Raw genomic sequence first — 26,302 nt, 5'->3', positions numbered from 1 at the left:
TAGTTACATATTTATAGGATATTATTTCCAAGCAAATCAGGGAAGTGCATCTTTCTGAAATTTTGGAAAGATGTTGTCGATTGGCAGAGCCCAAAAAACTGAAATTGGGCCAGATTTCATTAGCACTTAAGAGTGTGAAAGTTAAGATTTGCTGCCAACCTGGAGGACGCATAATGGGCTGTGTGAACCAACCCTCCCTGCTGTTACTGATCTCTGTCATATCCATGTTCCTCAGTCCCTACAGCAACCCGGTTATGTAGATATTTGTATAGCATAGGAGAAGGGAGAATCTGAACATGTATTGATATACATCTGTGGAATTTTTTAACTGGAAGGGGGATTTGTGTTCAGCCCCAGACCATTCCTCACATGGAAAAATTGCACATGAATGCATGCAGTCATACATGTATAGAGTCAATTCAGATAAACAAGTGATGAATAGATTTTAATTGCTTTCTGCTACCAAGTCTTTTATTCTGTAAAGACAACACTGTCCTTCACTGTTTGTGAACTCTCCTCCCACAATTTCTCTTTTCTCTCTTCCCAGCCCTGGCCAATTAATGGGGGTATCAGCAAAGCTCCAGATCCTCCCCAGCGGGATTTACTGCTTACCGGGTAGGTATAAGCATGCAAATTCATCCTTGGCTTTACTCCTGTAGAAGCAGTAACTCATCACTGCCTTATTCCCCCTCTGCTTAGTCTTTAATAAGCAAGCAAAAGAAAATGAAGGCCCTAACCTTTGCAGCAGTAAATTAGGTGCCAATCATTTTGGAAATGACCGTTTAGTTATTACAGGCTTTAAATTGGCTTTCCAAATACTCCATTTTAAAAACCACTTTTTAACATATACTGTAAGTAAACAAGTGGGCTCGGTTGCTACAGGTGATCTAATCCTGCATGCTCTGCACAATAAGTAGTCTCATATAGCTGCCTTTTCTATCTGGAATTTCAAAAAGAGACAAAAATATTGTAAAAGGATTTTCAGGATTCTTGTGCAAATTCCTGGTAAGATTGTACTTAAATATCCCGATACTTTGCCAGTTAAGTTACAGAGAGTTATTTGCATGCAGGAGTTGGGATATGGTAGTCCTGAAAGCCAAAAGGTATTGATGCTCTGGAATAATTATTGCTGCTGTTTCTGGAATAGGATACTTCTTCACCAAACCTCACCTAACCAATTAGGATACAAATCCATTTCTGATGTACTGCTGTAAGGAGTAAAATGGGGAAAGATCAGTCCTTACACCCACCCACTCCCGGACAAAATTTCTGTTTGATCTCACATGCAGGTGCATGGAATATGTATCTGTGTGTATAGATACACTTGTGTAATACCAACATTTTAAAAACACATTCTTTTTTAAAAAAAATAGTTGTGGTTTATATAGCTCTCCTATATCCTGCAAAAATCTGGAGGGCGACCAAGAGTTACAGTTGGTTCAGGAATTTTGTAGCTGCAATTTAAGAAATGAAAATAGAGGAGGAGTGGAATTAGAGAGAGGAAGATTGATAAGTCCAGGCACCAATTATTTAAGAGCTATGTAGTGATTAGACCGACTTGTAACTATGGTAGGGAAGGATAGCCCAAGACTAGTAAGCCCAAAGTGGACTGACAAACATTCAAATTGTTTACGGCAATTTATTTCTTTTATATATTTGATTTACTAAGTTGAGCAATGAAAGAGAAGCTACTTTAGAACTCTCATTGGAAAGAAAAGTCCCTTTCCAGGTACATATTTTTTAATATAGTTCAGAACTATTGGAAAGAAATATGGATAGAACATAGCTGCCCTACTTTTCTGTGTCCTGGTGAACTAACAAGGAGCAACAGGCAAGCATCCTCAAAAGACTTGCTGCCAAGCATCTGCAGTCTGATGTGACCAAGAAATATTCTGGGCAGCTCTCCTTCTTTCTGCACTAGGCAGATCAGCTCAGTATAGGTTTAGGCTATATGCCTATATAGTAGAGGCTCAGTATGCACTTGATGACATTCTTCCCCAGTCTGATGACCTCCAAGCAGTCTTGACCTGCAGTGACACAGATTTCTAGCCAGCATGCTGACTGGAGATTATGGAATTGAAATCTGGAGAACACTAAGTAGGGAAAGGCTGCTCTACAATATTTTGCCAAAACTGCTTTGAGATGCATGCAGAGAGAGAGAGAGAGATCAGTGTGAAAAGGGAATTTTGCATAATGAAAGTTTTGTGAGCCTACATGAATAGCAAGAGGAAATTCAGATTATTTTTCCCCATTAATATTTAGTATGTATTGACTAAAATGCTTCCACCAGGCTAGCCTTGATTAAAGAGCAGCCAGTCATTCAGCATCTCTCTTGCTTAGAAATCAGGGAGTGATTCTGGTATAACCTGCCTTTCTGCTTTGGGCTCAGGCACGAGGATGGCACAGTGCGCTTCTGGAATGCATCTGGTGTGTGTCTAAGCCTCCTGTATAAACTGAGCACAGTGAAAGTGTTTCTCACTGATGCAGATCTCAATGACAATATGAACCAGCTGGGAGAGGATGAGTGGCCTCCACTACGCAAGGTAAGCAGCCTTAACCCGCTGAAGCCAAAGCTTGTTCTGCATTATGTACTTCTAAAGAAGTGCTTTTTGCACTATATACTGTATTTTTGTGCTCAGGTGGTATTTGTTGCTTCTTTCTGCTGCATTAGGTTGGCTCCTTTGACCCTTACAGTGATGACCCCAGACTTGGGATCCAGAAGATCTTCTTATGCAAATACAGTGGCTATTTAGCTGTAGCGGGGACAGCAGGACAGGTACTAATAGGAACAATATCTCTAAGGGATTTGTATGGGCTATTGTAGCTTAGAGACCTGTGCTTTCACACTGATATACAATTATCCTTAATTAGACAGATCTGTTAAATCGTCTCTGTTATCCTAACAATTTCAGGGCTGGGGGAATTGGATGCAATCCAGTTTACTCGGATATGCGTCCTTTTTGTGCTAATTCTGGCTAAAAAGTGGGTTCTCAGACAACTGTCTCTTTGCTGCACAATGGAGAAATAATTTCCAAACTCTAGCAAGCCATGTCTCTTCAGCAATCCTTCTGCATGCAGTATGCAAGTCTTGCTATTTACTTAACATGTTGTGTTCCCAAATACAGCTACAATTACAGGTAATCCTCACTTAATGATCCCATTTATGACCAGAATATTCATTACTAAACAAAGCAGTTATTAGATGAAATATTACATGAATGGATCGCTTAGCAACAAGAGTTCTGGTAGCCTGGTTGCAGTTCATTTGGCTAGGACAGGGATCTGCAACCTGCAGCCCTGCAGCCACGTGTGGCTCTTTGGACCCTCTGCTGCGCTCTCTGTCAGCTGATCCCACCCCTGGCCGGCCCCTCCCCTCCCCATAACTCCTCGCCTGGCCTGAGAAGGTAAGGTTGATGGCAGGGGATGGAGACTCACTCCATATTCCAGAGCAGGAGGTGACTGGGTGGGACTGAGTGACATCGAGTTGGCCACGCCCACCCAGTCACATCGGTTGTTAAAATTATTGGCTCCCGGGGTTTTCTTTTCTGTGGGAAACGGGTCCAAACGGCTCTTTGAGTGTTTAAGGTTGCAGACCCCTGGGCTAGGACTATGCCATTGTTAGGTCAGGACCTCACACTTCTCCTGCCCTGCCCTGCTCAACTCCTCTTCAGCTCCTCACCCTTCAACTGGTCTTCCCCAAATTTCCGTCCTTTTGACTTCTCTGCATTCCATTGCCACCACCCCTGCCACCACTTCCATACCTGTTGACCTTTCTTAAAACCAAAATAACGAAAGAAAATAAGTACCAAAACGTGAAACATGTTGGTGAATCCAACTAGCAACCCATATATCACACACTCCACCAGAGACTCCATCCAGACCAGCCCAAAATGTGGAAGAAAAGTCAAGCCTTTAAGGTCCTCCAGAACACAACCAGGATGAGAATTTTCTGGAGAACCTCATTCCAGAGGGCAGGCACCATGAGAGTGGAGGCACACCTCCACGATGCCAATAGATGGCATTTTTTAATCAAAGAAATCCAAAGGAGATCAACTAGGGCAGACGCCATAGGAGATGGCAAGTAAAATATGAAGTAACCAATAGGTAGCCTTTTTAAAAAAGAAATCCGGAATGCATCAACTAGGCTTTATGTCACGTAGGGCTTCATAGGTTGTAACCAACACCTTGAATTGCACCGAGAAGCTTACTGGCAAGCTTCCAAAGTTAACCAGCCCAGTGCAGGCATATAGTTAAATGCACTTGGTGTTTAAATGATGTATCACCCACCATATAGTCGAGCAGGGAAGGCCAGTTATGACATATAAATCATATATGCCTCTATTTTTTTCTCCTGTAGATACAGATTTGCTTTTAATGTCTCTGTTGGATTTTCATTGAAATATATTTCATAAACTAGAGGGTCCAAACTGTGTTTTTTGATGGTTAGCCCTTGGCCCAGTCTCCATAAACATGAAGGTAGCAGCCTGTCATGCTCAAGTAATTTTATGAATGATTTTTCTTTTACTGTTTTTTTTTAAAAGGCTGTCATAAAGCGAAGACCAACAAGCTGCTGGAGTAGCACTATCTATACCTGTAAAAATCTTGTGTTGCACTGCTGGTATACAACCTTAGACATTTCACAAAGTGCTTACAAGTCATAATTTCCCAAAAGTGTGGCTGTTTTGGGTAATAGTTTCTTGTTCTTACTGGTCATAGCATGGTAAGGGTTCCCCTAAAAGCTGCACGTGCTTAATACAGGATTACCTGTATTAAAAACATTTTAATGACAGGTAATCCTCAACTTACAGCAATTCATTTAGTGACCATTACAAGGGCACTGAAAAAAGTGAAATTATGACCATTTGTCACATTTACCACTGTTGCAGCATTCTTATAATAGTCGCATGACCAAACTTTAGATGCTTGGCCACTGATTCATATTTATGATGGTTGCAATGTTTCAGGGTCATGGGATCCCCTTTTGCGATCTTCTAACAAGCAGAGTCAATGAGGAAGCCAGATTCACTTAACAATTATGTCATTAACTGAACATCTTCACTGATTCACTTAACAACTATGGAAGGAAAGGTTGTAAAATGGCAAAATTCATTTAAGAGATGGCTCACTTAGCGACAGAAATTTAAGTTGAGGACTACCTGTAGTCACTTTACCACCAGATAAGGCTTAAAACCTTGCTTCTATTTTATTTGGACTCCTTGGATGTTAAAGCAACATCCTTTTGTTGGATTACATCCCAAAATAAATGTGATGGTTGGAATTCTCTGCCCCTACAGAGGAACATGAAAACAAAACAGGCTGAAAACAAATGAAATGGTGAATTGTTTTGCACCGGTAAAAGCCCAGAGGAGGAAATGTGTATATTTTGGATTAAATGCTTGTGCAAATAATGTGGGATTTGCAGTATTGAGGTTTCACAGGGCAGCTCTGAATGAAATCTATCTCTATCTGAAGGTCCTTGTCATGGAACTGAATGATGAAGAAGCGGAACAAGGGATTGATCACGCAGAAGCGGACTTTCTCCAGGACCAAGAAGGCTACAAGTGGAAGGGCCATGAACGCCTGAAAACCAAGGATGGGCCTGTCCAATTTGAGCCTGGCTTTCAGCCATTTGTCTTGGTCCAATGTCAGCCCCCGGCAGTCGTCACATCACTGGCCCTTCATTCAGAATGGAAACTTGTGGCCTTTGGTACAAGCCATGGATTTGGGTTGTTTGATCATCAGCAGAAGCGGCTGGTTTTTGTGAAGTAGGTCACTTTCTGGGAAAGATGTTACTTGAAGGCTTATGCGACATGTTTAGTATACAGCTTCTAAAGCTTTTCTGTTTTCAATTCTGGTGTTGCTATCATATTTTTTGATAAAATAAGCTGGAGGTTTTGCAATGAAATCTAACCCAGGCAGGGAATGGCTTAGGTCACGGATTCCCAGTTTTTTACATTCCTGGAGCTCTTGAGCTGCACCACCATGGTTTCTGCTAATTTGGAGGTGAGAAGAAAGACTTAAAAGTTTAACATAACTATGAAAACAAAAAGGCCATCCTGTAAAACCCACTGATAATCCTGTTTCTATCATAAATGGGTACTATGCAGCCTTGCCTCATTAGCATTTTCTCTATCTACTTCGATCTCAGCTTCCCCAAACTTTAAATGTAACTACTAGCCATCAAAAGATTGCTTAATCCTGATTTAAGTAAATCATTATCCCCTCATCTGTTAAATTAGTTGTAATTTGTACTGGACACCTGAAGAATGATAGGAAAAGTATCAAGAGTATGTCTGTATAATTAGATGGAATTCTTTGGGCAAACTATTGAGAAGAATCCTGGTTCCCTAAATCCTTCAAAAAAAAAAATCTTAAACTCCAATTAGTTCAGATGCAATACAAAATGTACCAAATGGGTGCCGGTCCTGACTAAGGGATAAGAAGGTTAGGGATTGTAGAACATTCTAGAACACAGCAGAATAGGTGGAAACTATGCTGCTTCTAATTGTTTCTCTGGCAAAATGGTAGCAAAGCCCTCCTGATTGCTAGGCAAGGAGTGTTGACAGAAGGATTCTTCATGAACTTAGGACTGGTGATCCATTAGAAGGATAAGGGTCACCGAGATAATTTATCATAAATATTAACCAGTTACATAATTGTAAAATACCAGGTCAAGGTGGCATGGAATCAATATTACATTGTATTACATTGATTGACAGAAATCCACAAGTAACTATTGGAAGGCTCTTGACAGGACTTCTAATATTTTGCCAGCATATTGGTTGTAAAGATTGGCCAATTTTGGCAACTAGTGAAGTATATTAAGTGAGCGTTAGTATTTTGAATGAAAGAAAGAAATGTCCTAATGCCCCGGTATTAGACCACATGTCTACTGGCTTCATTCTAGATGCACCCTCCATCCTAATGATCATTTGGCCTTGGAAGGCCCGCTTTCCAGGGTGAAGTCCTTAAAGAAGTCTCTCCGCCAGTCCTTCCGCCGGATACGAAGGAGCAGAGTGTCAAATCAGAAGCGGCAAACTGCCCAGGTGAGGCAATGCGTCCTTTGGCTTCACACAGTTGTAACAAACCTCCCCCCCCTTTTTTTTTAGTGATAGATCAATGGTACAGGACCTTTCATGGCACTGATATGTTGCAAGAAGATAAGAATGAGATTCAAATAAGAGTGCTGCTTTTCAGTGAAGACAACTTGGGCTCTTGGATTAGTAGAAAGGAAAAAATATTTCTTTCCCTTCTGCTATTTTCAACAAATGCATGCACTCAGAAGCTAGTCCATTCAGAAGTCTTCAATTTATTACAACAGGGAACTTGAAACTCAGCTTATTATCCAGAAGTCTGGTTTTATTTTATGAGACCCATTTGATTCTTTTACATACGGTCTGTATATATTTGTTCTCAGTGAACTTCTAAATTAGTAAAAGTGGAGTAGCATCTTCATAATCTGAACAGTTTTGTTTGTTTGAGAGCTGCATAGGGTATTATTCAGTGGTTGCCCCTTTTTTTTTCATGGGACAATATAGGAGGGAATTTCCAGGCATAATCGTGACGCATTACAAGAAATTGAATTAGCTCCAGTCCAACGAAAGATTGAAGCACGATCAGCAGAGGATTCTTTCACGGGCTTCGTCCGCACGTTATATTTTGCTGACACCTTCCTAAGGGACAGTAAGTACTTCACCTTTGAGGATTTGCCATGTGTCCCTTTGCTCAGAGAACAAATAATGGTTAATAGAGAGTATTTATCACTTCTCGTCATCATTGGCTAGATTCTAACTCTCTACCAATGCCTGCAAAACACACATCAGTGCATGGATCACTTGATCCTTTATAACTGGTCACTACAATTGGCTGAAAACAATTACAGTTTTTTGACATTAATGAAATATGTTCTCTTCTAGATAAAGGTTTTAGAAAGTGACTCGTCCAAATATTTCAATAGATTTGTTTGTTTTGAATCAGGAAATGTTTGTCAAGAGGAAAAGAACACACCACACCCCTTTAATGAATGTGCACATTCATCCATGCACATACATCCATACACTAAATATTAAATCACCTGGAACAGGTAGCAATAGCACTTAGACTTATATACCGCTTCATAGTGTTTTACAGCCCTCTCTAAGCGGTTTACAGAGTCAGCATATTGTCCCCAACAATCTGGGTCCTCATTTTACCAACAATGGAAGGATGGAAGGCTGAGTCAACCTTGAGCCTGATGAGAATCAAACTGCTGAACTGCTGACAGCCAGCAACCTGCAGTACTGCATTCTAACCACTGCGCTCACCATAGCTCAGTGTGAGAGCTATGCATGTTGAATAAACGGTGATCACTGATCAATGTATCAGTGATAGCCATTTATTCAAGATGCATAATTTCTAGAGTAATTTTTAGAAGTTGAATAACAAATCACACTAAGAAAATGAATATTGGCTTTGATGAGGAAGGCCTTTGTGACAAGTTTTGGACTTTTTAATTTAGGGGGAAAATGGTATGCTTGTATAAATTTACAAGCCACATGCAGTGTGAAAAGAAAGATATATAATGGCTTTCCCCATAGCAACTTAGTATACAGAAGAATATACTACCTCTTGGATTTAGAGGCTGCATGAATTAGAGTTGTTGGACAACAAATATTAAAAGAAGGAAATACATTGCTGAATTATGCACATTTTTATCTGGTTCATTAGGGCTGTTTGGATACAGATTCTGGTCCAAGCTCATATTTTTCCTCCCATTTTTTCAGTCTCTTCACATTCACAGCACAAATGTTAGGAATGTAAATATTTTTTAAGAAAGCATTTAGTCCACATTATTCATTGTGTCTTTGAGCTAGACTGGACTGGAGTGAGTCAGAGTTCTGTACTTATACAGAAAACATTGATGCTTATATTGGAGATCTGAGCCCAGTGTGAACAAAACAAAATAAAAACCATTGTTTTTTCATCATCACTTGTTATGCATGAGAATTCCAGTCATGACTTCTGTTAACTCCTTTTCAGGTTCTCGGCACAGCCCTTCTTTGTGGGCAGGTACCAATGGGGGCACAGTGTATGCTTTCTGCTTGCGTATTCCTCCAGCAGAGAGAAGAATGGATGAGCCTGTGAGAGCAGAGCAGGGTGAGTGAGACACATTGATGAACTGCATTTAGGGTTGAGGATGATCTTACTCATTCTATCACAAAGAGCTGACTCATGATAGGTGATAAATGGTCTTGAGGGTGATGAGCTCATAGTGTAACATAAAATCAGAAAGCTACTTGAATGGGTATTTTACTCCCACCAACACTGACAGGGCAAGCCACTAGAATATCAGCAGAGAGCAAACCCCACTTTAAGTAACACTGATGATGTTACCTAGTTTGGAAAATGAAACATCTGCAAAAAAAATGAGAGCAACAGGGAGCCTCATTATCCCCTGACACTGCCACATCAATTATCAAAATTCTTCTTTTCAATCATAGTTATGTCTGATGTGTTGTGAGCTTTTATCAGTCTGTATTCAAAAATCCCACCATATTTTAACCTATTCACTCTCAACTACTTTTTCAGCCCACCAATTTTTCATTACTGATACATGATCTTTTTACAGGTGTTCAATGAATCATTCTGACATAACATTTTGGTGTTATGTCTTTATTTGTAATCAGTTGGTGCAATCTTAATTGCAAAAGCTGAGTATATAATCTATTTCTTTATGATGATAATTATTTTCAGAGAAAATTATTCAGTAGTTTCCTTTTGAAAAGTTGAGTATATAATCTATGATGATTATTATTTTCAGAGAAAATTATTCAGTAGTTTCCTTTTGAACCTTATATGCTATTTATCAGTGCTAAACAATTGTCTTAAGCTTTAAAGTTTTGCCCATTTATCAGTTTTTAATTCTTGCATTTTTATTACGTTTATCTTATCTTTCTAATATGGAGCTTAGAACAACATATATTTGTCTGCTCCTCTTTCTTATTTTTGCAATTGCCTGCAAGGGAAGTATGATTGTGAGAAAGTAACTAGACAAAGAAATTTGAAATTTGAACCCAGATCTCTCCATTCATAGTCTCAAAGCCACATTGGCTCTTCTTCTTTTTTAATAAAGTTTTATTTGGGTTTTCACACATAAAATACAAGTAAAACATCTTTTTTGAAAATAGTATGGTCCCGGGTTGAACTTCTTTATACAGACACAAAACTCAATTTCATGCTCCTTTTTGTATTCTATTCCATATCTTATACTATTTTACATTTTCTATATAGTTTTTCCCCTCTTTTAATTTTCTCAATTTTATTTTGATTATCTCATCTCAATTCAAATCATTATATTTATACTTTTGTCTATTCTGTTTCAATTTCATATTATCTTTTCTCATTAAACAAATTTTCTCCTGTAGTTACTAATTGGAGTATGACACCTTTATATCTTTTAATTACATCCATTCAACTCTTATTTAAACTTCAATATATACCTTAAGTTTATGACCTTCAATATAATACATAATACATAACTTCCAATCGAATTCTGCTTGGTACATTCTTATAATACACACTATATTCTTTTAAAAAAAAGAAACATTGTAAATATATGTAATTATCAACCCTCATTCCATTCCAGTTCAGTTCTATCATTAATAATCATTAAAATCTTAACATCTTTAACCAATTAAATATCATACTTCCTTAAAAACACATATAATCTCCACAATTAATTTTTCCCTTATTTCTCTTCACATATGTTTTATAAATCATTAAATATACCTTTTGTTACATTGATTTATTGACAAGCATTCCACTGAATTACGATAGCTATTTTATCAGACATTTTAATCATACATTGTTTCATATTTTCTAAAATTATTTCTGCTTCTAATATAACCATACTATCTTATGTACCTTTGCAGAATCCCTTTTTCCATTAAGTTTTCACACATTATCTCTAAATAGGCCCTGTTTCTCTATATTTTGCTTCTGTCCTTTATAACTTCTTTTCCTTTTTCTTCCCTCTCATCTTCTCCCTCCCCTTTTTACCCCCTTGTCTCTCTAGTTCTAATTCTCTCTTCTGCATTTCCCTCTTCTGTTGCTTTCCAATATTATACTTATTTTTCACTCTATTTTTTTGGGGAGTTGTTTTTCCCAATCTTAAACTTTCCATTCTCTTTCCCCCTTTTCCTTTTTTTCCCCATCTAAGATTACTTGTTCATTAAAGATGGCTTCTTTGTCGGAATCTTCTTGTTCTGCAGGCATTTCTTGTTGTTTCTCATAATGTTGTTTCTCCAAATCTCCATTTCTAAAAACTGAAATACGAAGCCAAAAGAACCTCTCCCTTCTTGTGCATCTTCTTTGTACTTTTTAAGTTCCATTTTCAATTCTTCTAAAAGTTGAGCCATTTTAAACAGTTTTAAACAACCACCCGATTGATTTTAGTCATTCAAAACAATAACCAAAAATCCAGAAATCATCAAGTAATCCAAATAGTCCTGAGTTATATCTTCTTATTTCTTTTTCCACTTTCTCTTCCTGGGGTTTTTGTTGCGATATTTCAGTTAAAATGTATCTTTTGGAAGTCTTGTTGAGATTTTGCTGTAAGTTGTTTTTAATTCCAGGCAGTCTCCTCCCTTCCAGATCCTGCCCTTTTATTCTTTATCTCCCCTTTCCTGTTTTCAAAAGTTTTTAATTATCCAGAAATCTTTATTATCCCTTTGACTTTTTATTTTCAGCATTAAATGCCTATTGATGTCAAAGTGGATTTTTTTTCCAATTTCTTGCTTAAGTCTCTTAGCTGTCAGTATAGGAAAAGGAGAAAACCAAATCTTTTCCCTTTTCTCTCTCCTTCGCAGCTTCTTAGGGAACAATGTTATTGTTTTTTAACAGTTTCAATTCCAGGGTACCTTATTTGTTGCTTTTGCTGTTTGACCCGGTCAACCAAAACTTTCTCTTCTTATCTTCCTCCTGCACATTCTTTTCTGGTCGAGTTCTTCTTTGTGGTGGCCATTTCTGACCACCGCTGCAACTGCCTTCGGGTAAGGGAGTAATGGCCAGCTGGGGAGGAGAGATGCGGCTCTCATCAACCCTGCTGGCAGTCTCCCCCCTCTTCACCACCTCTACGGGGTGGCTTAGCCCCGAAACCAGCTGGCTCGGGGCGCTCCAGCAGTGAGCACAGATCGAAGCCTCGCAGAGATGAGGTTTCGGTCTGTCGCTGAAGAAGCTCAAACCGGAAGTCCCACATTGGCTCTTCTTGAATTTCATCTGAGTCATGATGAAATCATTAAGGCACTAACAATGCATGCAAAACAAGGGAGCTCTGTTCTATCAGGAAATTAACCAAGTTAGCTAAAGAATGAATTTTTTACTTATATAACACCTGACAACTACAGTTCTAATAAGCCATGACCTAAAACTAATTATAAAAAGCTAAAGATATATTAAAAGGAGCTTAGGAAACATCACAATAGAGTGGGCAGTGGTAATAATGACAATGAAAATATCATAAAAGCAATATAATAAAGAAAAATCAAAAGAAACACAAGCCATAAAACACATCCCAAAGCAAAGCAGCTTCTTCACCAATGTCTTGGAGCTAGATCTTGCCTTATTGCTATGTGCATTTTCTCTTCTTGTTTCTTTAGCCAAAGAGATCCAGCTAATGCATAGAGCTCCAGTTATTGGCATTATTATTCTGGATGGCCAAAGCACTCCTCTTCCTGAACCACTTGAAGTAGCACACGACCTCTCCAAAAGTCCCAACATGCAAGGTTGTCATCAGCTTCTTGTAGTGTCTGAAGAACAACTTAAGGTAACAGGGTTCTCTGTATGTAAGATGTTGTACACTGTGTGAAAGACTTTGGAATGCAAAGAATGTCTGGAAATACTGTGTTACTTACTCCCTTGCCTTTTCCTTGCTTTTAAGAGGCATTCAGTGACATGTATTATTAACAAGGCTGCCCAGAGTTGAAGAAGCATCCTGTAAATTAGGAAGGTTGAGTTGCATATGGCAGAAATCCCCAATTTTGTCTTGTCCACTTGTCATGCATTCTCAACCTGTGTGACTTCTACACAGGAAGAAGAATAGCTGAGTTATTTGGGTGGTGCGTTATCTTCATTCCACCACCACCCAAATAATTTTAGAGAATGGATGAAAAACTGGGACCCTAAATTGAGCAGAGTCTCCATTAATATAGGAGGATCTGTGCTGTGGGTAAATGCCCTCTGCTTTTGGAAGTTGAAGAGAACAATTATTTGAAAAGGCAGGAGTGCAAACAGAGCCAGTAGGCTCAACTCTCCCTTCTCCCCCAGCTACAGAATACCTGAGCATTGTTTCATAATTATTAGCTCTTCACTTGACACCTTTCCCCAATTTATATTTGGTTTGGTGGCTTCCTTAAAAAGAAACCAAATCAGGCTCAAATTGAAGACAGTACTCTGGGGTCCTGCTAGCAACAAAGTATACCCCATTTTCTGATTTTGTTTGTAGAAAGATATTTGCAAGTGGTGAGAATCAGATCCTGGCCATGTAAAAAATTCATTCATTGCTTTCTGTGGCTTGAGGCAGAAAATCATTGCTTAAAAAAAACAGGCTCTTTTGCTAGTGAAGGAGGGAAATGTTGCATTTTTCTCATTACAGGTTGACTAGCAGAGGCTTTGATGTAATTCTTCCACTAAGGAAGAAAATGATAGAATTTGTTCATGTTGGCAGGTTTTCACATTACCCAAAGTCGTCTCCAAACTGAAGTTGAAACTTACAGCTCTGGAAGGCTCCCGGGTGCGAAAAGTGGCCGTTGCCAACTTTGTTAGCTCTAAGACCGAGCATAGTGAGAATGACTTGGCTGTCCTAACAAATCAGGGAGACATCCAGATTATCTCTCTGCCGTCACTTAAAATCCAAGCGCGTTATCCCTGTATTCGCAAGGAGGATGTGAGTGGCATTGCTTCCTGTGTGTTCACCCGATATGGACAAGGTAATATGAGGATCATCCATGAGTTACCACACTTTGGTGTGCTAGGCCAGGGGTCCCCAACCACTGGGCCGCGGACCGTTACCGGTCCGTGGATCACTTTGCACCGGGCCGCAAAGAAAATACAAAAATAAAATAAAATAAAAATGGCGGCTTTCTTTGCCTTCGGTGAATGCTGCTGGGATCAGGGATCAAGGACACAAATGAAAGAAGGGGAGGGAGGAAGCAACCAAAGCCTGTCCTGCTCTCCGGCTCAGTGACTTCGGTTTCCTCCCGCCTCGTTCCTCTCTCAGTCGCTCTCTCGCTCCTCCACCAGCCCAGGAAGAAACTGCTTCAAAGAAGCCGGCAGGGTGGCTTTTCCTGTCAGCGCAGCTCCCCCGAAGCGCCCGTTCACCCCCACCCCGCCGCCAATCAATCCAGGTTCAATCCAGTGCTCCGTTCTGCCTGCCTGCCTGCCTTCGTTTCTGGTTGTTTCGGAGCAGCTTCGGCTGAGAATAATAACTATTCACCTCTTTTTCTCAGCCGAAGCTGCTCTGAAACAACCAGAAACGAAGGCAGGCAGGCAGGCAGAACGGAGCACTGGATTGAACCGTGGGCGGCGGGGTGGGGGTGAACGGGCGCTTCGGAGGAGCTGCGCTGACAGGAAAAGCCACCCTGCCGGCTTCTTTGAAGCAGTTTCTTCCTGGGCTAGTGGAGGAGCGAGAGAGCGACTGAGAGAGGAACGAGACAGACACCTGAGGGATGAGGCTGAGGGAGGCAGGGCCGAGAGGCGGGGCTTCTCAGCCATCCTGCAGGGACTTGTCCTGAGCCGCGGAGACAGCCGTGGGCCGCCACCGCCCAGCGCTCAGTTTTGAAGGCGCTCCTCAGCCCAGCGCAGTTGCTGAATCTGCAGCTGAAACCCTCCGTTTTAAATGTCCCAATAGAAGAGAATATCTGTTGCTCAGGGTTGCAATGAGGAGGCATTGGCGCTCCCTGAACTTGGTGGTTTGCTGGCAGACGTTTTATTACCCGACTAGGTAACAACATCAGATGTTACCTAGTCAGGTAATGAAATGTCTGCAAGCAAACCACCAAACTTGGAGTCCTCTCCCCCGGTCCTTGAAAAAGTGTTTCTGCGTGAAACTGGTCCCTGGTACAAAAAGGGTTGGGGACCACTGTGCTAGGCCTTTGAAAGCTTTGAACTGATGCCTCAAGCATAGAGATGTTTTGTCTTTGTACTTATATAATACTAAGAAAGCTAAAGAAAAAGACCAGGTTGGGGAAAAGGGGAAGAGTCATCTCCTTTTGCACTGAAACCCAAATTTTGTTTACACTGGTCTATTAATAAAGTGCTCTCTACTTTAATATTTGCACAAAAGAGTGCACACAAAACCTTTATGAGGTAATAGCCCAAGGAATCAATATCCATATCCTAGTTGCAATTTTTAATCTTTAGGACTTTTTTTACATATTCATCCCAAAAAAGGTTAGAAACTTCACTGGGATCTTCATTAATAAAATCAATCTAATTAGTTCAGATGTGACACTGAACATTGATCATGTAGTATGCTCTGTATGTTTGTTCTGAATTTAAGTCTGCTCAGGTGCACTTATTTCCAAATCAGGGCCTATTTATAGCTTCCCTGTATGTTTGTAACCTTAATCTGTTTAGAAGGGAGAATGTGCCTATGTAGGACTTTAGGAAACAAGACCCCCTTGCATAATATCTATCCCTGCTCAACTGGCTGTTTCTCCATCATTCTCTGCAGGATTCTATCTCATCTCCCCATCAGAATTTGAAAGATTTTCCCTTTCGCCAAAGTGGCTGGTGGAACCTCGAAGTCTTGTGAAAGCATTGGAAAACAGAGAAAACTGCCACGGGCACAGCACATCTGGCACAGAAAAGACTTCAAAGAAATCAAAGTATGTCTGTCAGAGTTTCTGTCAGTCAAGTACACTATTTTGTAACAATTACAAAGTATAACTTATTTGACAGTATGGTTGATATTTTAATATTTTTGTTTTGTTGTTGAAGACCCAAATCCCTAAGGAGCCTAGCCGATATTGAACAATACCATGATAATATTGCCTATGCATTCACGTTACTATAATTTTTGGAATATATAATTCACAGAACTATGGGAAGACCTACGACCAAAAGAGATCCATGTCTGATATGGTACAGATTTGAATAGATGTTGTTCTTTGCAGACGCATAATGTGTCAATGCATCTGCTTGTCCCCTGATATCCAATCAACTGATTCATAAGAGTTTAGCCAGTGCAAGTAGTCCTTGAGTTATGATAGCAATTGAGACTGGAATTTCCATTGCTAAGCAATGTGGTCATAAAGTGAGGCACCATATGATCATATCACTTAGCGATATCAATCCCTGCAGTCCCTATTGCAACAAGCAAGGATTGTGGGTCATTAAGTGAGCATCTCCTCACAAGGAGTGTGGGTTGCTGGCAAGACATGCTACAACCCCAGAGCGGTTTCAGGAGAGTACATGGATGGGGTGGGGGGGTGGGGATTTACCCAAGCAAATTGAGTCCTTCCCTGCCAGAGAAAACTTTGCTTGCGGGAAGCTGGTAGGGAAGGTTGCAAATCATGATCACATGACTCCAGGATGCTGGAACCAGGGGTGGGATTCTACCAGTTCGCACCTATTCACTAGAACCGGATGTTAACATTCTAAGCAGTTTGGAGAACTGGTTGCTAGAAGAAATTCCTGAACTAATCCTGTAAGGAAGGCAGGAAGGAACCATTCTGGTGTTGCTTACAGAAACTGCCTCTCCGTTAACCCTTATTACATTCTTGGCAGGACTAGACTTCCTGTCTCAGGAACGTCTCTGGAGTTTTTCCCCCTCCTTTGCTGGTATTTTGCTTGTGTGGAGTGACCATTCAAAGTTATAATGGCACTGCAAAAAGTGACTTATGACCATTTTTCACACTTACGACTGTTGCAGCATCCCCACAGTCATGAGAGGCCAGGCGAGGAGATGCGTGCCTCGATGTGAGTAATATTGAGTTGTCCACGCCCAGCCAATAACATGACCACCAAGCCACGTCCACCCAGTCACATGATCACCAAATCATGCCCACCAACCAAGCCATGCCCACAGAACCGGTTGTTAAAAATTTGAATCCCACCCCTGGCCGGAACCCCCATAAGTGTGAACCAGTTGCAAAGCAACTGGTTACAAACCTAACCCTTAGGCTGCTCAGTTGTGTATTTCTGGGCAAATGAAGCCTGAGATTCCTAACTCTTGAAAAGTGAATAGAATATAGATTCATCTGTAAAACCAATCTATTCACCTCTAGCAGAATGTTGTAGGTGTTCTTTTTGTATATGTTACAAGTTGTGACTTGAATAAAACATGGCTTGCTGTAATGTTAGGACTGAAGAATACTGCTTGATATATCAAGTTCTGAGGCGGAACTATTGAACAATTGGTCTCATTGGCTCTTTTCTTCTTTTGCAGCAGCATTATGGAATCAAGACAAACCTCTGGTGAACCAGGTGGTGATGGTAAGTAAACTATGGTGCTTAAAACTCAGTTGCTTTTGTGCCTGTCATAGAAAACGATGGGATCTTGGAACAATTGGCTGCCTTGCTTTGTAACCCATAGTCGTAAGAATAGGTAGTGTGGTAATCCATACACAACTGGGTACTACACTTGTAGAAAAATTAGCCAAAACATTTATAAAACATTTTGGAAAACTTCATGAAAATTCCCTCAGCTTCCTTTTTAGGTATCATCTCTTGGCCTGGAAAAAAATGGAGCAGTAATGTTTCACTCCATTTCATGCCTATGACTAATTCATCAGTAGGTTGGTAGCAGGCAACTTTACAATTCCCACTTCACGTTTAAGCAGTTGGTTTACCTTATTTTTATTATAGCTAAATGGTCTTTTGTTTAACTCTTGTTGAACCATTAAAGCAGGAGTCCCCAAACATAGCTATGCTGGCTGGAGAATTCTGGGAGTTGAAGTCCACAAGTCTTAAAGTTGCCAAGTTTGGAGATCTCTGCATTAAAGCATAACAAGTACTGTAGTAATACTAATAAAAGTTAATTAATAGGTGCTATGTCCATGTCTGCATGGTCTGAATCACCTTTCCTCTTCAAATCTGGATCATTGCAGTCATTTACAGTGGCTTTGAATTTCAAAATTGGGTTTTGGTATGCAGAAGTAAGTCATGGCCTTCATTGTTCAGAGGATTTAAGGAGCTGTCATCCATTTTAATAACTTTTAAACATTTATTTTCTCTTTCTGTGTTGATGATACATTCACTCTCAAAGTCCTATTTTTGTCTCTAGACTGAGAATTAGTTGCTTTAATATTAATTCTTTTTCAGAAAGAATGACTGATAGGCTGATGGAACACGCTCTCCTCAATGATGAAAGTAAGAAAAAAGGTTGTGAAATGAACTTTTTGTGGAAATTATCCTGAATATTTTTACTAATGTAGTTTCAACTACTTCTTTTTCCACCCAAAGGCATACAACTTGAATAGATTTCTTTTTGAGTTGTATGTTTTGTATGTTTAATAGATCAGACTTAATAATATATCTGAGAAAACTAATAGGCATTATTTAGCATAGCTGGCCATATCTGTGTGCATCACATAGTTTCCGACTGTCCTTCATAATTCAATTACTGATATGTTTAAAAAATCAAACCACATTTACTTTGTCTCTGTTCGGGGCACAATGGTCAGTTACCACATCTGTGAAATGGATAATGTTAACCTGCCCTACAAAACAATTTCAGAGAGGTTTCAGTGTACAAAGTGTTCTGCAGCTCCAAAATGTTACATTCACTTGTTTCTAGATTTCTTCCAGGCTATGATATAGGCAGCTATATTTCTTATGACTTATTTTGCCCCTCCTTTCAGGTGTTCTGAAGGAAATCCAGAGTACTCTGGAAGATGGGAGAGGGTGAGTATGATACACCGATATTTGTGATGCTCATTAAAGAATTAATTTGGTAGGTCACTAGTTCAGATATAGTAATGGAAAGGGAAGATCAATAATGTTTTTTTTGTATTTTTGGAGATAAAATATTCTGAAGGAAGAGGGCCGTTACCATTTGGATTCTAATTACACAGCTTTCAACCAATTTGGATGAGATGCATGTATTTTTCATTTTATGAAGAGCTTTTAAGTGGTAAAAAGACATTGAGATGTATAAACTAGGTCAGGGGTGTCAAACTGGCGGTGAAATTGCATATCTGCATGATATATACATATTAGGTGTGTGTCCAATGAGAACAACATGGAAAGTTGATTGGTGTTAATTGTATGAATTTGGTTTTAAATTTTCCAATTAATTCAGTTTGTAACATTGGAGAGTTTATTTTTCTTAGAAAGACAGCTCTTTTTGTCGCAAAGGTGCCTTTCCAAAAAGCAACTTTCTTGATTTTTCTCTTTGAAAACTTTTGCTTCTTTAATCAATCATGACCTTGGGGGGTGACTGAGTGTCTCGATAGATACAGCTGCTTTTTCTCACTCAAAAGAGCCATGAAGTATTATTGCAATGTATTACTTGCATGTATGTTTGCTTGGAAAGAAACTACCACTATATATTGTATATGAAAATGATACTTCATAAGCTGGCTGTCTCATAATCTCCTTTTTTTTTCTTTGCTTTTTGGCAGGAGTTACTACAATAGAAGTTCAGGAAGAATCCAAGTAGGACATACGTTAAGTAATGGAGGAGGTAAGTTGACTTTATATTTTTACTTGTAGTTGATATTGAAACATAATAAACTATGGCTTGTTACAAAAATATATTGTTTCCTACTCTTCGATTCGGGCTGCTGAACAGTCTTATAAAAATGTTCCCCTTGAATAGGAAACAACTACTTTCTCTGACCCTGAGAATGTTAGCAAACTAGAATTGCATCTAGTTTGAATTTTTCCCAATAACTTTTATTATGGTTATAGTGGTTTATTTTGAACAGATAAAAATAACAAACCTAGTACAAAAATATATAAAAAAAGAAAGTGTGAAAAGGGGAAAAATCCCCCCAAAAGATAGTAAGAAAAAGAAACTTTCCTCTTTTTCCAAAGCAAGCATATTCAACATTAACAATTTATGAGTGTCTGTTAAATTACAGCCAGATACATCTTCATTCTATACTTCATCCCATTGTCTATAAACTCATCTCTAAATTGCAGGATCCAATCTCGGTCATCTCTAAATCTTTAGCTCTCCTTATAGATCAATAAAATCAGTAAAAATTAACAAAAATAACTAACAATGTAAGTATAAAACCCCTTTTTCCATTTAATTTATACCCTCTTAACAAATATTAAAAAAGAATAATACAATTGAAAGCTATTAAACATTACCAGAAATAACCCATTACTTACATATCCAAAAATGATAATATAAATATTACAAATGAATCCATTGCAGCACTGAACATTTCCAAACCAGATAACTATGAAATATCACCAAAGATAGCAAATCATTATTTATCTACAAATAAACCAATTTTGTAGGGGTTTTTTCCCCTTTTTTCTTCCAGCCATCCTTAAGTCCCATAGATAAAATTCTAACTCCAGTTTTCTTATAGTCTTTTTTCTTCATCTGTTGAAGTTCTTATCTTTATCCAAGTCAATTTGTAATTTCTATGAAGTTAATTCCAATAAATCTCTGACATTTCAATTTAAAAGACTAGTCCATATTGTTCTTAGGGTAGATTGTTTGTAATGTCCTTTTTAATTTTTAAATGATCATCCAATTCAATTTACGACATCCAGTGTCGTAAATCCAACACTTTCATCTCATTTTTGTAATTTGTAAGTTTTAATAAGTCCACCTTGAAGTCCAGTTTGTTGTCTTCAAAGAAGTTTGTTCATTTTCAGTAGCAACGTTTAGTTCCAGTTAAGAGTTAAAAAGCTCAAGGACTTCTTCATATGCCCACACATCAAGTGTTTCCTATCATGTGCTTTAGTAACAGACCTTCAAAGTCTTGTTTTGCACGGAAAAATGTAAACAAAACAGATTTCCTACAGGAAAGGTTCTTTCTAATTAGTTTCAAAATCTTTCTTTAAACCAGTTTCATGAAGCATTAGCGTTTAAACTCTAAAAACAACTCTAAAGCCACTTCTTTGCTGTATATTGCAAAAAGTTATCAAAATAAATAAATATCTTACAAAGCTGAAAAGATGCAGTTCCCTTAAAAAAGAAATTCTGCCAGCAACTTGTTGGCTTGCAGTTCTGAAAGTTTTTCAATCTTAAAGAGGCAGTTCTGTTAGGTATAACATTGATACCAAATATGGTTTGGGTGAATAAATATATAAAACTTAGATATCATGGTTTAAGTGCTTATCACTTTAAGCACAATGCAGCAGGCAATTAGCCGATTAAGGGTGCGGTTAGAAGTTACAATATAAGGAAGCATTAGAAGCTGGAAAGCTTACTGTGATCTGTCTGGCTGTAACTGTTACTGTGTGCTGCTGCGACTAACTGTGATTACTGACTGTGAGTGCCTGTGACTGAACTGTTATTGTTTGCTACTGTTTGCTGAATATCCAGCGTTTGTTTCTCTGGAGAGTGAAACCGGAGGAGGAGAAGATATCTTTATCGGCTGATAAAGATATTGCAAGGACTCTTAACTTGGACTATACTAGTGAGTCTTACTGGATGGAAATACTGTGAATGACTTAATGGACTGAATGACAATGCTTAAAATCTAACTGGATTAAAAACTATTTAAACTACAAACAGTGTTTGTGTTCAGTGTGTGTATACTCATTGGGCCCTTCCTGGCTTGACTACTGCTGCAATACTCTGCTAGGGTTAATTCCTCAAACCCTAACATTGGTTATGGGCCCAGCAGCATAGTCTAACTAACCAGGATATAGCAGAGAGAGTTGGTGTGAGTTGCACATTACTGTAAAAATAAACTGTTTTAATTAGTTTAAAATAGTCAAAATATCTGAAGAGTAATGGCACAAGTAAATTTGTCACAACTGTCCATGATATCCAGGCTGGATGGAACAAACTATGTTTCATGGTCAATGAAATGTAGTTTACTTCTACGCAGAGAAGGTTTGTGGGACATTATAGCAAACCCACCAGATGTGAGTAGCTGGGATCCTGCTAATGATGATGATAAAGAAAAGTTACAAGACTTTAAACTGAAGAATGAGCAGGCTTAATGCATCATAGGACTGACTCTCTGTGATCAGCAGCTTGTCCATATTCGTGGAGAAGAAAATGCTGCAAACTGCTGGGAGAACCTCAGGAAGATTTATGTTCGGGACAGTGTAGGAGCACATATAAATCTTACACGGAAGCTTTTTCGAACGCATCTTCAGAGGAATGGAGATATGTTAGTTCATTTAAACTGTATGAAGAGCATTTTTCAAGATTTGCAAGAAAAAGAGCTTATATTTAATGAACTGCAACAAGTCTACATAATATTATCTTCATTAGATCAAAGCTATGATGACTATGTGACTTCGTTGGAAGTATTGCCAAAAGAAAGCCTCTCATTAACCGAGATTACAGGCAGGCTACTAGAAGAAGCCAGAAGAAGGCGTGAGCGTGACGAGCTGAGAGAAGATAAGAAAGAAGAGAAATTATCTTCAAAGTTTGAAAGAAACCAGCAAAGCAAAGTAAAGCACCCGGAAGAAGAGAATTTATCTTCAACGGCATACACAATTAAAAAGTGTTTTAATTGTGGAGGCAGAGGACATTTGGCAAGATTCTGCAAAAGAGAAAAAGCCAGAATGTAAAAAAGCCAAAGAACGCATTTGAACTAGCCACGTTTAGCAACTCTGATGTGAAGAATAATTTATGGGTGGTTGACAGTGGCGCATCCCACTGCATCACAAGAGATAAGACAAAATTTATAAAAATGTCTACAAGCTCTCAACATATATCTCTTGCAAACGGCTGGAACCTGAAAGCGAAAGGTCAAGGTTTTGCACGTTGTCCGTACATAAACCAGGATATAAAAATGTTGTATGTACCGCAACTAAAGTTTAATTTGCTTTCAGTTAGGGTATTAGATAAATTAGGTTATGTAATTACTTTTAAGGATAATAATTGCATAATTGAAAAAGATAACAAAAGGGTAACTGCAGCTTTAAATGGAACATTATATGTCTTAGATAATAGTAAGAAAGGGGAGGCTCAAACTGTATTTAATAATATAAAGCCTCATGAAGAATGTATCCATTTATTGCATAGGCGTTTGGGGCATGTAAATTTTAAAATGCTAAAACGTACAGTTGAGTTATCTGAAGGAATAAGGTTAAAATCTTGTGATAAATATTTGCGTTGTAATGTTTGCTGTGAAGATAAGAGCAAAGTATTGCCTGCAAATAGGCTAAATGGTTTCAAAACAAAAGAACCTTTAGAAGTGGTATTTGCAGACATCATAGGTCCAAAGAAACCCAGTATGGGGGTGCTAGATATATACTGAGCATTATGGACCATTATTCTAGATATGGGTTTTGCTATTTAATGAAAAGCAAAACTGAAACATATCAACATTTTTTCAATTGGCTTAAGTTTGCTGAAAGAAAGTCTAAACGACAACTGATAACCCTGGTGACAGATAATGGCACGGAATTTGTTAATAACAAATTCCAGAACAGACTTAAGATAGCTGGAATAGAGCATAAGAAGTCTGCTCCATACAGGCCAGAACATAATGCTTTTATTGAAAGAAGAGGCCAAACACTACAGGCAATGGTTAGAACAATGTTAAATGATTCTGGGTTACCTGATTCTTTGTGGGGGAGGCTACAATGTGTGCTAATAACATATTGAACAACGTTGTTAATACAACAACAGGTGAAATTCCATTTACCAGATGGCATGGCAGGAAACCTGATCTAAGTTACCTGCACACATTTGGTGCACCAGCATGGGTGCATATTCCTGCACAACTCAGGAAAAAGGGCAACATAGAGCTAAAAGATTTTTCTTCGTTGGTTATCAGGCAAACCATAGGGCATATAGATTTTGGGAGAAAGGCACATCTAAAGTGTTATGTAGTGCTAGTGCCCAATTTCTAGAACATGAAGGATGGGAGAAATTAGAACAGGATGTCAATAAAGATGTAGTTATTGAATCCTATAGAAATCCCATTAGTTATCCCTGTAACTTTAAAAATAAAGTAAAGAGACAAATACAGGATGAAACAGTGCCCATAAAGGAAGAAACAGATTCAATAGCTGAACAGGATGAGGAAGATGAACAGGTAGTAGTTCAACAAAGTCCTCCTGTAAGCCCTGTAATTCCCAGAAGAACTACACGTATATCTAGACCGCCTGATAGGTACCAGGCTAACACAGTGTGCCAGATTAATGAAGTTCCTAATTCTGTAGAAGAAATTAAAAAGTATCCTAATAAGGAAAAAGAAAAATGGTATGCAGCAATGAATAAGGAACTGAATTCATTAAGTGATATGAAGGTGTATGAAAATGCCAAATTACCTGCAGGAAAGAAATCCATTAGCTGCAAATGGATATTTAAGGTAAAAATAGATAAAGATGGTAATTTAATCCATAAGGCAAGGTTAGTAGCCCAAGGTTTTAGGCAGAATGCTAATGACTACGATGAGGTGTTTGCACCTAGTTTTAAGGCAGCAACCTTGAGAGCAGCTTTAGTGTGGGCAGCTAGTAAAAACTATATAGTTAACCATTTAGATGTGGAAACTGCTTACTTGCACGCCCCATTAAAACATATTATTTATATGAAAAACCTGTTGGTATTAAAAGTGAAAATAAGGATAATAATGATTGTTGGTTGTTAAAGAAAAGTCTCTATGGTCTTAAACAATCAGGCTATGAATGGAACCAGTATATTGTAAAGGAACTAGACAATATAGGATTTAAAGCTGGTTTAGCCGATCCATGTCTGTTTAAGAGGGAGACAAATGGGAAAGTATCATTATTATTACTATTCACAGATGATATTGCATTGATAACTGAAACTAATGATGAAGCAAATAAAATAATAGCATCATTAGGAAAGAGAATAAAGATCAAGCAATTAGGGAGATAAAGAAGTATCTCGGTTTGAATATAAAGAAAACACGGAAAGGTTTTAAGATATCTCAGGAAGATAAGATAAGCAAATTACTAAAAGATTACAAGATGGAGCTTTGTAAGCCAGCTAAGACTCCAATGAGTCAGGAGTTTAGCAACACTGATGTACAAAGCCCTGAGTTTGATAAGGTGATTTATCAATCTTTAATTGGTAGTTTGAGTTATATTAGTAATTGGTCTAGACCAGATATATCGTACTGTGTGAATCAGTTGGCTAGATTCAATTCTGCACCATGTGAAAGACACTGGAATGCAGCTCAGAGGATATTAAGATATCTTAAAAAGACAATGAATTATTCATTGTATTTAGAACCAAAGGGTGATTTAATTTTGAGTGCTTATGCAGATGCTAGCTTTGCATCAGAAAGAGACACTAGAAAGTCGACTTCAGGAACAGCCATAATGCTGGGTAATACATTAATAGGCTGGAAGTCAATTAGACAACAGCATATAAGTTTGTCTACTATGGAGGCAGAATTCTCCTGTTTATCATTGTTATGTACAGAGTTAATAATGTATAAACAAATGTTAATTGATATAGGTATAACAGTAGATTATCCTATAATTATACATGAAGATAATCAGGCAGCAATTCAAATGGCCACAAATATTGGAGTAAAAACAAGGAGCAAGCATACAGATCTAAGATACCTAAACGTGAGACAATCTGTAAGAAGTAAGATGATTCAGCTAGAGTACTGTATGTCGGAGGACAATTTAGCTGATAATTTTACTAAAGCCCAAGGTGCCAGTAAGCACCAGGAGAGTTGTGAAAAATATGGGATAAGATTGTAAAGGTATTATATATTTATCTCACCCAAAAGGGGAGTATGTTAGGTATAACATTGATACCAAATATGGTTTGGGTGAATAAATATATAAAACTTAGATATCATGGTTTAAGTGCTTATCACTTTAAGCACAATGCAGCAGGCAATTAGCCGATTAAGGGTGCGGTTAGAAGTTACAATATAAGGAAGCATTAGAAGCTGGAAAGCTTACTGTGATCTGTCTGGCTGTAACTGTTACTGTGTGCTGCTGCGACTAACTGTGATTACTGACTGTGAGTGCCTGTGACTGAACTGTTATTGTTTGCTACTGTTTGCTGAATATCCAGCGTTTGTTTCTCTGGAGAGTGAAACCGGAGGAGGAGAAGATATCTTTATCGGCTGATAAAGATATTGCAAGGACTCTTAACTTGGACTATACTAGTGAGTCTTACTGGATGGAAATACTGTGAATGACTTAATGGACTGAATGACAATGCTTAAAATCTAACTGG

General features: G+C 38.5%; 1 protein-coding gene across 6 annotated transcripts in view; it reads left to right on the top strand.

Annotated features, from left to right (window-relative positions):
* Positions 1–26,302, top strand: part of LLGL2 (LLGL scribble cell polarity complex component 2) — a 73,241-nt gene that overhangs the window by 44,414 nt on the left and 2,525 nt on the right. For 3 of the 6 annotated variants that reach the window (XM_087955809.1, XM_087955808.1, XM_087955810.1), the window contains exons 12-25: positions 548–615; positions 2,390–2,543; positions 2,672–2,776; positions 5,473–5,765; positions 6,908–7,046; positions 7,539–7,683; positions 9,019–9,135; positions 12,636–12,802; positions 13,703–13,964; positions 15,710–15,863; positions 17,426–17,472; positions 18,301–18,360; positions 18,840–18,882; positions 19,602–19,663. In XM_087955809.1, the coding sequence (XP_087811935.1) occupies positions 548–615; positions 2,390–2,543; positions 2,672–2,776; positions 5,473–5,765; positions 6,908–7,046; positions 7,539–7,683; positions 9,019–9,135; positions 12,636–12,802; positions 13,703–13,964; positions 15,710–15,863; positions 17,426–17,472; positions 18,301–18,360; positions 18,840–18,882; positions 19,602–19,663 (1,816 nt within the window). The remainder of the gene's footprint in view (positions 1–547; positions 616–2,389; positions 2,544–2,671; positions 2,777–5,472; positions 5,766–6,907; positions 7,047–7,538; positions 7,684–9,018; positions 9,136–12,635; positions 12,803–13,702; positions 13,965–15,709; positions 15,864–17,425; positions 17,473–18,300; positions 18,361–18,839; positions 18,883–19,601; positions 19,664–26,302) is intronic. The other 3 variants (XM_087955812.1, XM_087955811.1, XM_087955807.1) reach the window with 3 other exon arrangements.

This window comes from Notechis scutatus, chromosome 2 (assembly GCF_049901735.1).
Source record: "Notechis scutatus isolate UNSWTSFEM ecotype Mainland chromosome 2, rNotScu1.2, whole genome shotgun sequence".
In the NCBI taxonomy this organism is placed as follows: domain Eukaryota; kingdom Metazoa; phylum Chordata; class Lepidosauria; order Squamata; family Elapidae; genus Notechis; species Notechis scutatus.
Note: the sequence above shows the minus strand (reverse complement) of the source record. Positions and strands in the feature narration are given on the sequence as shown.